General features: G+C 41.4%; 1 protein-coding gene across 2 annotated transcripts; it reads left to right on the top strand.

The window, feature by feature from the left end:
- The first annotated feature begins 1,521 nt into the window (after nucleotides 1–1,521).
- Nucleotides 1,522–13,795, top strand: LOC101750112 (polyketide synthase PksM-like). Of its 2 annotated transcripts, XM_015282060.4 has the most exons (7): nucleotides 1,522–1,547; nucleotides 3,260–3,323; nucleotides 4,241–4,394; nucleotides 5,269–5,429; nucleotides 6,625–6,828; nucleotides 7,270–7,451; nucleotides 7,718–13,795. In XM_015282060.4, exons 2-7 carry the CDS (start codon nucleotides 3,263–3,265, stop codon nucleotides 13,274–13,276), a joined length of 6,321 nt encoding a protein of 2,106 aa, XP_015137546.2. In that variant the 5' UTR covers nucleotides 1,522–1,547; nucleotides 3,260–3,262; the 3' UTR covers nucleotides 13,277–13,795. The 2 variants fall into 2 exon arrangements, with proteins under 2 accessions (XP_015137546.2, XP_015137548.2); XM_015282062.4 differs by lacking the exons at nucleotides 1,522–1,547; nucleotides 3,260–3,323; nucleotides 4,241–4,394; nucleotides 5,269–5,429; nucleotides 6,625–6,828 and adding an exon at nucleotides 6,870–7,022.
- Nucleotides 13,796–14,375: the final 580 nt, after the last annotated feature.

The raw sequence follows: 14,375 nt of genomic DNA, 5'->3' as shown, positions 1-14,375 counted from the left end.
TTCACTCATGCAGATTTTTCTAGTGTAATCAGGTAAAGATGATTGAAAAAAGCAGGACTCAGCATATGAGTAGCTATATTCCCGTATACAAACCTTGGAAAAATGTAATCCTTCATTTAAAAACTTGCTGAGCAAACATGAATATATTTTATTTGTCCTTTTGGACAAATTATCAGACATAGATGTGGTTAAAAGCTTAGCTGCTTAGAGGTGGTTACTGTAATGGCTGATAGACAAAGCATCTGGAGTGCCTCCTGTATGACAGTCCTTTATAGCTGACATTTTGACCATTTGAAGTTTATATGAAATGTTTAACAAATTTGAAGACAGATTTCTTGTAAATTCGTTTTAAGGAGAATGCCTATGCCAATAGTAGTAGACTCATTCCTTTACTGCAACATGGGTTTACATACTTCACTCATATTTTTATGACTCACATTACTGAGAGGGATGGGTCATAATTGCTTTACTTTCAGTTTATAAATATATTCTTCCATAAATATATTCACCAGTGCTCATACAACAGACTGATACTTCCTATTAGTATCTGAGTAGTGCACAGACTGGTTTAATTTGCACTGAAATACATAGTTGTGCAGGATTTGTTTCAATACTCCTTCCAGTACTGAACCAATACCTCAACACATGACTCACCATTTCTTACTTTCAAAACTAACAGTGAAATTGTAATGGAGATTGCACAGTGCATTGCTGGTTCATCTGATAACCCACATTCTGCCCAGTTGGGGATGTTAGTGGTATCACCACTGACAAGATTGCTCTTTAGACGTGTGTAAAATACAGGGAGAATCAAGTTATCTTCAGAGTAGCCACCTTGTGAATCAGCCTGGTGATGATGCAGTAGGCAGAGCCTGTGGCGTAATCTACTTGAAAAAATGCCATAAATAATCTCAATAACACCAGAATTCAGAAAAGTGTTTTACAGCTATGAAAGTGAGAACATAATTTGGGCTTTTCAGAGCAGGTTTCAAAGCTGTTTAGTGGCAATATGCATTGTTTTCTTTTACTCAGGACAATGATTTCTTCTTTCTTTTTTTGGAGAGAGGTGTGTTCCACAGCCAGGGAAGGCACTAACATCAGGGAAGACACTGACATATGGACTCTCCTGGCTCCTCAAAGACTCACTTAGCAAGTAAGAGAAGAAAAGATGAGTTTGGGTAGTTGGGAGGAAATCAGCTGAGGAAGAGTTAAAAAGGCATCTAGCAGAGGCTGGTGGATGCAATGCCTTCAGAGTTCGATTGTGGATGTTAGATAAGAGTGGGAGCTAGATAAGACAGATTTTGCTTTTGTCCTGATGTAAAACTTGGTTGCTTTTACTACCCTCAAGGAGGGAGTTTTGAACTTTAGTCATGAGGAGAGCTGCTGACTAATGACAATGCGGTGACTCATTTGCTTTTTTTTTCCTAAAAGGCGTTCACATTGTCACCACGTTTTAGCATGCATTTGAATAAGAAACCTCCCAGAATGCTATATAAAGGACTTCCAAAGACTCAGCCTGTTAGTAACCCCTACTGGAATCACATAAGGTAAGAGTTACATATCTCATTGGGTAGTTTTGTAGCTGTCATATTTAATGTTAAAAGGGGAAATCCCTTCTTTTTCTATTAAATGCTATTTAGGTGCTAACTTAAAACCAATGCTCTCCAGTATCTTTGTGGTAAGAGTATCTGTGTTGGGCTTTGCAATTTTAGGTTGGCAGTGAAATTAAAATATGGATATAATATAAATACAATGTAGAAGCAATATGGAAATCAATAGAATGGTAGTAGAGAGGAAAAGAAAATTTAACTACAATTAAATAAACTATGGAATGGAATTAAATTGAAGTTGAAATTCAAAATATAAATTAATGAAGAAATTAATAGGAATAGAAACTAAAACCTGAGACTAGGATATAGAGAATGATCTCAGGGCACTAATATGTTTAGATGTCCTTGTGATCATAATTACTAATGACTACTTGGAAGGGATCTCCAGTCTTAAAAATGCTGGTCATTTGGAAATAAATAAAAGATTTTTTTTGGATGCCATTTAAAAATTATTATGATTGTTAAAATAGAATTTAATTCTAGAAAACCAGATCTTGGTCTGCTTATATTTACTTGTTTGCCCTCTAGCTTTGCCTCGTAATAGCACGGTGAAATAATGTTCTCACACTGTGAATCAGTACAGTGGTTTTAATTTCACATTCCAAAGATAACTTCCTAGAAACCATAGATGTGGTCTGTAGGGCTGTGAATCAGCTTCGTTTCCCCTTCACTGCAGTGAATAACTCTGAAGGACTCTTTGGGAACTACTCTGCTATCACTGAGATGATTATCTTATCACTGCCAAGCATATAAAAAAAAAAATCCCTTTCTCTGTGAATCTTCTCAGCCTTGCAGGCTGAAGGAAGCCCAGTAAGGGCTCTGAGGCAGGCATTCTTTGAATTGAACTCATTTTTGTCTCCCAGTTTAAATTCCCAGAATTAAACAAACAAACAAACAAAATCTTTGAAATTTATAGTGAGAAGTTTCATTTGATATATGATATATATTAAACATTATGTTAGTTGAAAAATGTCATGGTTATGTTTGAAATTTCTCCTCAACAAAAGTTTTCTCTATGAAGCTGCAGATGAGATGCAAGGCAAGTGATTCCAGGGGCTGTGGTGGTGCTATTTGGAGATTGCTCACTGTCAGGAATACAGAGATCTCCTAGCTGCTGTTGGTGGCTTTGAGCATAGTGTGTGGGAGTTCTCTTATAGAACCTTCCCAGTGGAAGGCAATTTAGAGAAAAGCTAGGCAGCCATGGGATCCAGCAAAGCAATGCCCCAAATAAGACTTTCTTTCCGCGTCCTTTTTCAGAGTGTGGATGAAGCAGCTTTTGTTCCTTCCCTTGTTTGATTGTCCATTGGCTGTTCAGCGGGTCTGATTTTAACTGCTAATATGTAGAGCCAGTTTGGGAACTGTGTTTTATGAACAGGCTGGAGACGATGGAACTGAAAGCATGCCTTGGCCAGTGCTTATTTCCCTGCTGGACCCAAAGTGTGAAGCAGAACTGATCTAAGCATAAGCTGAAGAGCAGATTAGGTGGCGATGGAAGTATCAGAGGCGAAACAGTAGGTCATTCAAAATAAGCCAGCCTTTGAGCAAATGCGTACTTATGCAATGATCATCTTTTAAAGTTATATTTATCTTACGGTTAATGTAAAGTTATTTGATCTGAGTGTTGTTTCTAACTGCATTGCGTTGCCCAGGTGATGAAGATGGAGACAGGGGATGAAATTGCTATTGTGGGAATAGCATGCAACTTTCCTGGAGGTAAGTTCTGAGTAAATACAAAGCAGGATGCTGACTGAGTGTTGGAAAGCACAGTCACTCATTACTACTGAGGTGGAGTAAAACAACTTGTTTCCCTCTTACTTTTGCAGAGTTCATGGCTTTGCTACTTGACCTTTTAAGGAGATCTTTTTAAACGATCTCATTATGGTGAAAATGAGTTAGTTTGAATTTGTCCACTGAGAGGGAGAGCGGCAGTGTTTGCTGTGGGCAGGGCTTTGAGCTGCAGTGCATGAAAGTTGTGCAGACAAACCAAACATGTTAGGGATGATTTGAGGTTATTGCAAGTGCACTGGCCAGATGATCATGCACAGGTGTAGGACTATGGATCCGTAGGGACATTTATATTCTTTGGTTGGATGGGTGGTGTCCTTTGGATAGCTGGATGGTGGACTGAGCGTGGGTGTTTAGCCTTAGTTGAGATTGCTGTCCTCCAATAACCGTTCCTGACAGTTCCAATCCCCGACGTCCCACATCAGCTAGAGCTGAGCTGGTCAGTACTTGGTCATGCCACAGGTTAGCACTGTTTCCAGAGTGAGCGTGCATGAGGACATATGAATGCTGGGGAAAGCTGAAGCTGGGAGGAGATGAAATACGTGTTGGAACATTGATGCCATGTTATCTGGCTATTTGCCATGTTATTTTCCTTAAACATTCTTCAGAGCTTTCAAGGAATTAATTTGGTGGGGTGACATGCTTTTAAGCATGTAGCAATAAGAGGAACCATTCCTTTCCATATTCCTGTCACCAAAACACGATTGTTTGTTTATGTGTAGCAATTACATTTCAGCTACCTCGATTTAGATGTAGGAGTCCCAGGTAACAGAATGTGTTTTTCAGAATAAGCATGATGAAAAGGAGTACCTAATTTAATCTTCTTTGCAATATTTGTACAATAGGTGAAGGAATTGACAATTTCTGGAGAGTGCTGGAGGAAGGCAAAAACTGCACCGTAGAAATTCCCCCAGAGAGATTTAATACCGAAGACTGGTATGATCCAGACAGCAACAAGCCAGGGAAGATGTATACAACACGAGCTGCTCTTCTCAATGAGTGAGTGTGTTACTGTGCTGTGCCACAGATTTATTCTTTATCTAGTCTGATGCATCTAGCCTTTCAGAGAGAGCAAGCCACAGGAAGATGTTATAACTTGGATGTAGGAACAGGTTTTCTTTCATCTCCCACAATGAACTTGCAGTTTTCAAGTTGCAGGAATTCCTGTAATATGACAGTTATGAGCACATTGCTTTGCAGGCCGTGATATTTGTATGCATAATGCAGCTTGTGTGTCCACACTTGTCATGTCTTGTGACACCACCAGTCATGCAATGGATGTGTGTGCACTTTGGGTATGGACGCATACACATGCATTAGGTATGAAGCTGTGTATACCAGATGTGAGGTGGGCTACAGCCTGCCAAAGGACTTGTAAATCCCTCTTACAGCCTGTTGAAGAAGGTGGCGGAGTATGGACTTCAAGTACGATCTGCCTGATGAGTCTTGCCCAGTTTCAGTTTGAAGGTTGACCAGATCTGCTGGACCTCAGGCCATAATCCTGCGCTTGCAGGGGCAAGTAGCTCTAATTACAATGAAGCTGTGACAGTTTTAATACAAAGTAAGAAATTCTGCATTTGCTAGATGGTCAAGAAGGGGATCTTACACTTGATTTTCTTGTGACGGTGTACTGTTCCTATGAACAGTATCATAAGAATCCAGAACTGGTTCATAATCAATTCTGCTTTTCCCTGGGCTTGTACTGTCATGTAATAGAAAAAAATAAAAATAAATATTTTTTCTCCCTTTTGACTCGAGTCAGTCCTTCATCATGCTAGGGAATTATGTGTATATAAATATTGGATAATAATCTCTCTAGATTTAAATGAATATTTTATTTATATTGTGCTCTTTTTTGTTCTGTTTATTTTAGATTTAACACATTTGACAACCACCTGTTTGGAATTAATAGTGTGGAAGTTGAAAGCATGGATCCACAGCAGAAATTACTTTTAGAATGCACATACAAAGTGCTAGAGGACGCAGGAGTCCCTGTAGAAGCCATCAGTGGCACCAAAACAGGTGTTTTTGTTGGTAAGACATAATTTCATGGTGAAGAATGTCCATTTTACCCTCATAAAAATGGAGTACTCCTTTGTAAACTTTATGTGTATCTCTGGCATAGGTGACCTTAAGTCTACTGTATTATGACAGTACTGGAAAAATTTGGTGAAGACAGACTTTTAGGTCACTCTAGAAGTTCATTATATAATTAACACATCTACTTTAAATGTTCCCATTAATATCTTGCTGCACTGGTATTGACAGAAAACAGGTTGACAGAAACCTTGCCAAGCCCTTTCCTAGACTGATACTCTCAAGCCAGTCTGACACCTTGGTATTTAGCAGTATACCAGTGGTTATGGTGTTTTTGAGGTTAAGATCATTTGAAAATGCCAGACATCATCACGTAGTTAGTAGTATGCTACAGTGGTGCACTTGTCCAACTGCTGATTGTCCCAAGGAGGTAATCCGTTTTTGGTTGGTATTGTGTGTATCTATTTCTAGAGTTGTCCAGGATAGTTAGACTGATAAAAGGATAGGGACAAGCTATTTATGTTGCTCTTTGGTCTGGAATATGCTCCTATTACACTGAGGGAATTATTCCTTGCTCTCTATATAGATATATTCCATTTTCCACACATGCCTTTTGGGATCCCATATAATGCAAGCATGTGTGTTCCCAGGGAGGGGGTTCAAATGCTCCCCCCCACACAGGTCCTGTTCTTTTCTACTTTTCTCTTAACTTATTGGATCACAGTGAGCAAACCAAAGATACATAAAAAACACTTGATGTAGCTTTCACTATGATATTTATCTTGGAGCATCTGAGGAACTGAAGGCAATGTTCTCTAAGTTTCTGTTCCAGCTGTCCTCATTCTAACCTGTATCTATTGTCATAGATAAGCCAAACCAACTATTCTTAAACTGAGATTCAGGGATCTAAACAGGCTATGTATACCTCAATTGTGTCATACAGTGAGCTAAGCCAGCAGGACAAGCCTGAGATTTACTCCTTTGACTTGAGTAGAAAAAGCTTCACCATAGAAGTTTGGTTGCTAAGCAGGTTAATGGTGAAAAAGAAAAACCAAAATGCAATGCCACCTAATAGTCCACCCTTCAAACCCATATATCCCCAATTACGATGTAAGGATGTGGTGTCAAGTTCAAGGTTGCACATCCCTTTGGTCTGCTCAGGGTAATGTGACATGTATTTGCATTGTTACAGGACTTATGAATCGAGACTTTGAAATCGTAAGAAGCAAAGCAGTAAGTGAAATAAATCATTATGCTGGTACAGGATCAGCAATGAGCATAGCTGCTAACAGGGTCTCCTTCACATTTAATCTGACTGGACCATCGCTGACAGTTGACACTGCTTGTTCATCATTTCTTTTTGCTCTGCACTGTGCCTTGCGAGCAATTAAATCAGGTAATGGGATTGAAGAGATGGTAGGCAGATAAATTAGGACTGATGCTGTATGAAATTGCTGAGATATTAATATTTCATGTTTTTATTCTTCCTGAGATGTGATTAATACCTTCATGTTCACCAGTAGCTGCCTTAATGGATTCCAGTGCCTCAGAAATATGCACTGTACCTGCAGAAGCAGTCATCCCTTTGCTGTGAGGAATCCTGTTACTTTCTCTAACATATCCTGATGTAATTTTAGATAACTGTATTGGGTACTTTTTCAGCAACCAATCACAATGGCAGATTCCAATCTTAACAATTAAAATAGCACAACTAACTTTTAGTATCAGTAAACTCTTTCTGTAGTATCTGTCTTTTCAATCAACTATGTTATAGTTAATGTCTTTCTTCCTGTGACCTTCAACATCTCAACCGGAATATGTTTCTGTTATACTGCAGGAGACTGTGAGGCAGCTATTTGCGGTGGTGTGAACAGCATAATAGATCCCCGCAACTTTGTGTCTCTCAGTAAAGCAAAAATGATCTCTCCAGATGGAATAAGTAAACCCTTTTCCAAAAAGGCAGATGGCTATGGAAGGGGAGAAGGCTGTGGTGTTGTATTCCTCAAACCACTGGAAAAGGTAAGATTGTTTGTGAAGAAGCCTGAAATAAGCCTGGCTTCTTACTTGAATTTTGTATTTCCAATTCCCATAATTACTGTAGCAAAAAGCTTTTCTAATTCAAGCTTACTGTTAGCATTAAGAAAACATTTATGCTCCTCTCCTGCACTGAGAATGATATCACAAATTTAAGGTTACTGATACCGTCTGTCTGGTTTGGGTTCCTGATCTTGCAGATAGATAAAGCATGAGATGATTAAAGATGATTTTCTCTTTCTGTGAAACAGGCAATGGAAGACCACAGCAAAATCTGGGGTGTTATAAACATCAGTGCAGTCAATCAGAATGGTAGGTCTATAACACCAATCACAAGGCCGTCCCAAATAGAGCAGGAGAAGTTACTGCGCAGTATTTATGAAGGTCACGTAGATCCCTCAGTTGTGCAGTACATTGAAGCCCACGGGACGGGAACTGCCGCTGGAGACCCCACGGAAGCTGAAAGCCTTGGTAACGTTGTTTGTAAAAACAGACCTTCACGAGTTCCCCCTCTGAAAATTGGTTCGGTGAAAGGAAATATTGGCCACACTGAATCAGCTGCTGGAGCAGCAGGTTTGATCAAAGTGCTTCTGATGATGCATCATGGGAAGATTGTTCCGTCCTTGCACTACTCAAAGGAGATGAGCAGCATCGATACAGAGAAGTTAAAGCTTGCCATTCCCACCGCGGTTGAGCCCTGGGAAGATTCCAGTGAGTACGGCAGAGTAGCTGGCATCAACTGCTTTGGATTTGGAGGAACCAATGCCCATGTTGTAGTCAGGCAGGTTAAGCAGCCAGAGCCTCTTCCTGCCTTTAAGAGGCCGCTGGAATTAGTCCTGCTGTCCGCAGCGTCAGCTAAGTCCCTTCAGATGACAATGGCAGACACAGCTGAGCAGCTGAGCACAAGAAACTGCGTAACTCTCCCAAGCCTGGCCTATACATCTGCCTGCAGAAGAAGCCATGCCAACTACAGGTACCGAAAAGCATTTGTGGCAAACTCTCTCCAACACCTGCAGCAAGAGCTTATGTTGGCAGCAAGCACTGACTTTGCCATGTCAAAGGTGGAGCCTCAACTGGTGTTTGTGTTCTGTGGCAACGGCGTAACATTGAAGGAGTTCAGTGAGGCACTGCTGAGCTCAGAGCCAGTGTTCAGAGACAAGTGTAAGGAAATAGAAGCACTCTTCCAGAAGCATGCTCCCATCAGCCTTCTGCCAGCAAGAGATCGCAGCTCGAAGGAGCTGCTGAATCTGGAACTCTCCCAGCCCATGCTTTTTACCCTGCAGGTTGCCTTAGCTTCTCTTCTGAAGTACTGGGGCATTAAGCCGGTCGCTGCAGTTGGCCATTCGGTGGGGGAAGTTGCCGCAGCACATTTTGCAGGGTACCTTTCCCTGGCAGATGCAGTCAAAGTGATATATCACCGGAGCAGGCTGCAGGCAAAGACTGCCAGGGGCAGAATGCTGGTGGTTGGAAACATACCCACTCAAGAGATTGCTGAACGTTTGCATTCCTACTCGGGAAGGGTGTGCATTGCAGCTTTCAACAGCCCAGTTTCCTGCACCTTGTCTGGAAATCCAGATGATGTGGACTTGGTCCAGAAAGATTTAGCAGCAGCTTTCAGCCACAGAAACATCTTTCTTCATGTTTTAAATGTCCCAGCTGCCTACCACAGCCCTAGCATGGATGTGATACTTGGGGAGTTGGAGCAGAGCATAGAGCCTTTAGAAGAACAGAAGGGTGACGTTGAAGTAATTTCAACACTGACCGGGGCAGCTGCTTCTGCAAAGGACTTCACTCGCGGCAAATTCTGGGCCCAGCATACTCGTGAGCCGGTTGCTTTCACTCAAGCCATAGAAACTGCAGCTAGAGACAGGGAAAATGTAGTGTTTGTGGAAATAAGTCCTCACAGAGCGTTGCAGCGAAATATAAAAGAGACCCTAGGAAACGTCACTAAGGTGCTCCCTTCTTTGCAGTCTGATGCAGAGTATCAGGCACTCTTTAGCTTGGTAGGAAATCTGTTTGAACTGGGCTACAATCCCAACTGGCAGCACTTTTATGATGGATATCAAAGCATTCCAGTGACCATTCCACGGTATCAATTTGATCGTAAAAGAGCTATGCCGTCTCTGGATACCCCTCAACAAGCAAACCAAAGTGATGTCAACTCTCGTCATCCTTTGATTTATGTAATCAACAATAGCAACACGGAGTTTGGCTGCCTGCTCTCCCAGGACACCACCTCCTACTTATATGAGCACAGGAACAACGGTGTGGCTTTAGTTCCTGGTGCTTTTTATGTGGAGCTTGGTCTGGCCTGCGTGATGAGCAGCTCAAGACCTAAAATGCCTCTGAGTGCTTGCCAGATGAGCATCATTTTTTCAGCACCGTGTGTTCTCACACAGAGTTCCCAAGTCTTGAATATCAAGCTGAGTCCACAAAAAGCAGCGACAGCCTTTGAGATACTCTCTTCCTCCAATGCAGTTTATGCTTCAGGCCAAGTTAGAAAGGTTCCTGAGGCTGCTGTGGAAGAAAGCACCATCTCCTTCCAAGAGGTCTATAAAAGATGCAAGTCAGTTGTTAGCACAGAGGAGGTCTATGAAGCACTGTCTAAGGTTGGCTTTCAGTTTGGCTCCATATTCAGGCAACTCAGGGATGTGCATTATTGCCAGGAACTAAAGGAAGCTATAACAAGCATCAAGGTGAACAAGGAGACCCTTGGAGAGATGTACAGCTACTGTATTCACCCAGTGCTGCTGGACTGTTTTATGCAGATGACTGCTGTTATGATCTCGAGCACGCAGCAGTCCAGAGCAGGCTTTCCTTCAGGGATAGGCAGCCTGGTGGTGTTGCGACCTTTGGAGGAAGAAATGATGATATATATGAGAACAAGCAAATCCATTGGGAATTGCTTTGAGGTCTGTGGATGCTTCATGGACAAACACGGGTCCGTTTTGGCTGAACTCAAGCGTGTTGCCATCACTTTCATGAAAGCAGCGTCTTCCAGAGACAATGAGTTCATGTTTGAAAACAGATGGTCAGAAGTTTCTCCATCAAAGATGATTGGTCATGTAGAAGCAGTGCCTAGAGTCCTAGTGTTTGCTGACAAATTTGGGATAGCTGAGCAGCTCAGAAAATATTTGCATCCTGATTCCAGATATGTTATGTATGAAGACTGGGAATCCCTCTTGGAAGACCACGCAGGGAATAAGATGAAAGCCGAGGTTGAGGATTACGATGAAGTTCTCTTCCTGTGGGGAATTCAAAAGGTGAACGAAGAGTTCCCAAGTAAAGTGGTAGACCAACTCTCAAAGTGTTGTGAAGCCTATCGCCAAGTTATCGTGGCGTTAAGAGAGAAAAGTTCTCACTGTTCAATCCGAGTGATCAGCTACAGAACAACAGAAAGAAACGTAGACCACGTTAACTGTGGGTTTGCATTGCATGGCATGACCAGAACTTGTGTTGTTGAAGTTCCAGAAATCACGTTTCAGATAATCGACCTCAGCTCTTCCAGCTCCCTGGACATCTCAGCATTATCCGATGTCCTTGTCAAATACAGAGGTAAGGATTATCCGGAAGTCTACATCAGCCAAGGAAGAATTTATGCATCTGAAATCAAACGCACTCCTTTTGTAGATGCAGATTACAGCCAGCACGTAAGGTCTCTCCGGAGTTCGGAAACATTCACTTTGTACACTGCTGATCCATACGCAGCAAAAGACTTGTCTGCTGAACTATCCACCAGCACGGCTACTCAGCTGGAAAACCAAAGTGTTGAGATTCAAGTGGATAAGATATGTATCCACTCTGAAGATTATTTTCCCATTAGTGTTTCTAGTCGTAACTTTGGTAATACACTCTACTGGAATTCCCAAGCAGCAGACAAACACAGACTTCTAGCTCTTGATGTCAGTGGCACAGTCACAGCAGTAGGCACGGCTGTGAAGAAAGTCAAAGTGGGCGATCACGTGGTTTCCTGTTATCCGACTGCTGCATCATCCAGAATTCAGGTCCCAGGAACAGTTTGTTTAAATGTAAAGAAATATCCATGCTTTCAAACTGTCCCTTGTGTGTCCTACTTCATCATTGCATGGGAGATCTTAAATCAGAGGTTACCCAAGGGGAAACATGGCAGAAGTTTGGGTATTATTTCTACAGAGCCATCATCAGTGTTATGCCGTGTTCTTTCCGCGGCAGCAGAAGAGGTGGGCTGGAAAACAGTACTTGCAAGGCCCGCTCCTGATATGTTGCAGTATATAAATGCATGCAATGCCCTTGTTGTTCTTCCTCCAGTAGGCAGGCTGTCTCAGGAGGATTTGGCCCATATGTACTGTCTGAAAGATGTGGTGATAGTATGTGGCCATCAACAGTTGGAATGTATTCAGAATGTCAGTGGACTTGATCATGAAAATATCAGCTTTCATATCCTCATCCTTAGCAGTATCTTCCAGAAGGCATCTCTAAAGGAGCTCCCAAAGGCTGTGTGTGTGTGGATCAGTTCTTTAGATATGAAACGGTTTAGACATCTACCAGGCACTGTATTTCAGCAAACTGAGACCTTTGAAAGGCTGCAGTCTGCGATGTGCTCGTTTACCTGCAAATCTGTCCCACTTGTTGTACTGAGAAAGCAGAAGGACGTCACCGTTGTTTCAGATATCCCATTGTATGAATCTGAGAAGAAGATATTTAAGCAGAATGCTGTTTATGTAGTAGCAGGGGGGCTCACTGGCCTTGGCTTTGAAACTGTGAAATTCATAGCAGCGAATGGAGGAGGGTGTATTGCAATACTCTCCAGGAAAATTCCAAGCGAGGAGAAACAAGAAGAGATGAAGGATTTGCAGCTGAAGCACGAAGGCAGCAAGATAGTGTTTGTGCAGTGTGACATTACTGTGACCAGTGATGTTGAGGAAGCTTTCCAGGTCATTGTAAAATTGTTTGAAGGGTGTCCAGTCAAAGGTGTCTTTCAAAGTGCTGTTGTTCTACACGATGGTCGTCTTGAAGTTCTGAAGTTTGCTGACTTTCAGAAGGTGCTGAGCCCCAAAGTGGCAGGGACCCTAAATCTTCATTGGGCTACAAGAGGCCAACAGCTTGACTACTTTGTGTGCTACTCCTCTGTTACTTCGTTTCTAGGAAACTCCACGCAGGCAAACTACGCAGCTGCAAACTCTTTCCTGGACGTCTTCTGCCTCTACAGGAGGAACTGTGGTCTTTCAGGCCAATCCATTAACTGGGGTGCTTTGAACCTCGGCATATTGCTCAATCAAAACCAGATTCAGAACATTCTGGAATCCAAGGGCATAGATATTCTGGAAGTGCATGAGATTCACGAGTATCTCAAGAAGAGCTTACTTTCAAATAATCCACAGCAAGCTGTCGTCAAATTAAATTTTAAAACTTTATTTAATTATGTTTTTAGCCGAATTCTTTCACTTAAAAATCGGTTTACATCACTCATGTCAGAAGAATTTGGAAGCAAGCTTGAAACCACTGAGAAATCTCAAGTGCAGGATACTGCTTCAGTCAAGTCTGAAGACTATATTACCTCGCTGATGGCTGACCTCACTGGACTGAACCCAGATGAACTGACCATGAATACACCACTATCATCGTTGGGCATAGACTCTATGTTAGCTATGACAATTCAGAACCGCGTCTTTCTAGAAAGAAAGGTGGACATTCCTCTTCTGAAACTACTTGATCCTCACACCACTCTGTCAAGTTTAGTAGTAGTTTTAGGAGAAACCACCAATGCAGATGGAATTGTAGAGAAAAAAATGTCTGCAGTTGCAACTGCAGAACATGATAGCTGGCTGTAGGAATCAGCTCTTTCAATAACCATGTAGCTTTCAAGATGAGTATGATGAATATGTCATGGCAAAGGCAAGTTAGAACACGCACATATGCTGAGTGTAATCTTCTGTGTTGTCCTAGAAAATCACACCGGTTTCTCCTGCCATTGCACTAACTTTGTTACTTTTGGATAGTGGTATGACATTATGCTTTCAGTCTTTTTTACCTTCATTTTCAATATTTAGAACTGTGGAAATGTAATCTATACTGAATTTCATTTGATGAGTTTGTATGTAAAAGACACATTATGTATTTTTTAACCGTAGTAAAAGTCCTGATTGAAAGGAACGAGTTAACAGTTTTAAATGGTGAATGTCTATGTAAAGCAACAGTATATTATCCCAATTGTTTGTCATTATTACTTTTTTAGTGTACAGTAATTTTCTGATTTTTATCAAAGTCCTATAAATTGGACATCTTTTGAATGACTTTTCTAGATGTTGTGAATTTCAGAGGTTTCTTTTCCAGCAATTTAAAATTTGTATTTTTCTTATACAAAAATGTTAAAAATTGTCTGTAAAGCAACAGTATTTTTCAGTTTTCTTTTATGAAAGAGCATATATATGAAAATAGTAACATTTTTTAAAAGAAAACTGAACATCAGTTTCAGGGAAAACAGATCAGTCTGCTGAAGCCATTTCTTCTCCAAGGTAAACTAGATCATTTTCCTAAGTTACTCATCCACTAGTTCCTTCTGCAACCTCAGGAATCCAACTGGATGCATCCCATCAGGTCCCATGAAATTGTGCTCATATTATCAAGCATTACATGATCCCGGCAACACATGCAAAAGTCAGAGGTTTATTCAGCCCAAAATGTCCTTTCACACAACAAAGATATGCTCTGACAAATTGCCTGGAGCAGAAGGCAAACCATGCAGCTCTGAGCACATTTTCCAAATAAAGGTTCTATCTCTTTCCCATTAATTTATGCCACTGCTGTGGGGAACATATCTGGCTAATTACATTCACAGGTATACTTGGATCAGGGGAGGCAGGCATCTTTGCAGATTGGCTGCATGTATCATTTCAGGATCTGAGTGGAAAAATTAATATTTTTCCACAG

This window comes from Gallus gallus, chromosome 2 (genome assembly GCF_016699485.2).
Source record: "Gallus gallus isolate bGalGal1 chromosome 2, bGalGal1.mat.broiler.GRCg7b, whole genome shotgun sequence".
Lineage (NCBI taxonomy): Eukaryota > Metazoa > Chordata > Aves > Galliformes > Phasianidae > Gallus > Gallus gallus.
This window is presented reverse-complemented; position numbering and strand designations above follow the sequence as displayed.

Bases quoted from the DNA above. Each gene is read 5' to 3' on its own strand.
- LOC101750112 (XM_015282060.4), top strand. From the start codon at position 3,263: ATGAAGATGGAGACAGGGGATGAAATTGCTATTGTGGGAATAGCATGC. The intron at 3,324-4,240 runs GTAAGTTCTGAG...TTTGTACAATAG, and splicing joins AGCATGCAACTTTCCTGGAG to GTGAAGGAATTGACAATTTC. The intron at 5,430-6,624 runs GTAAGACATAAT...GCATTGTTACAG, and splicing joins CAAAACAGGTGTTTTTGTTG to GACTTATGAATCGAGACTTT.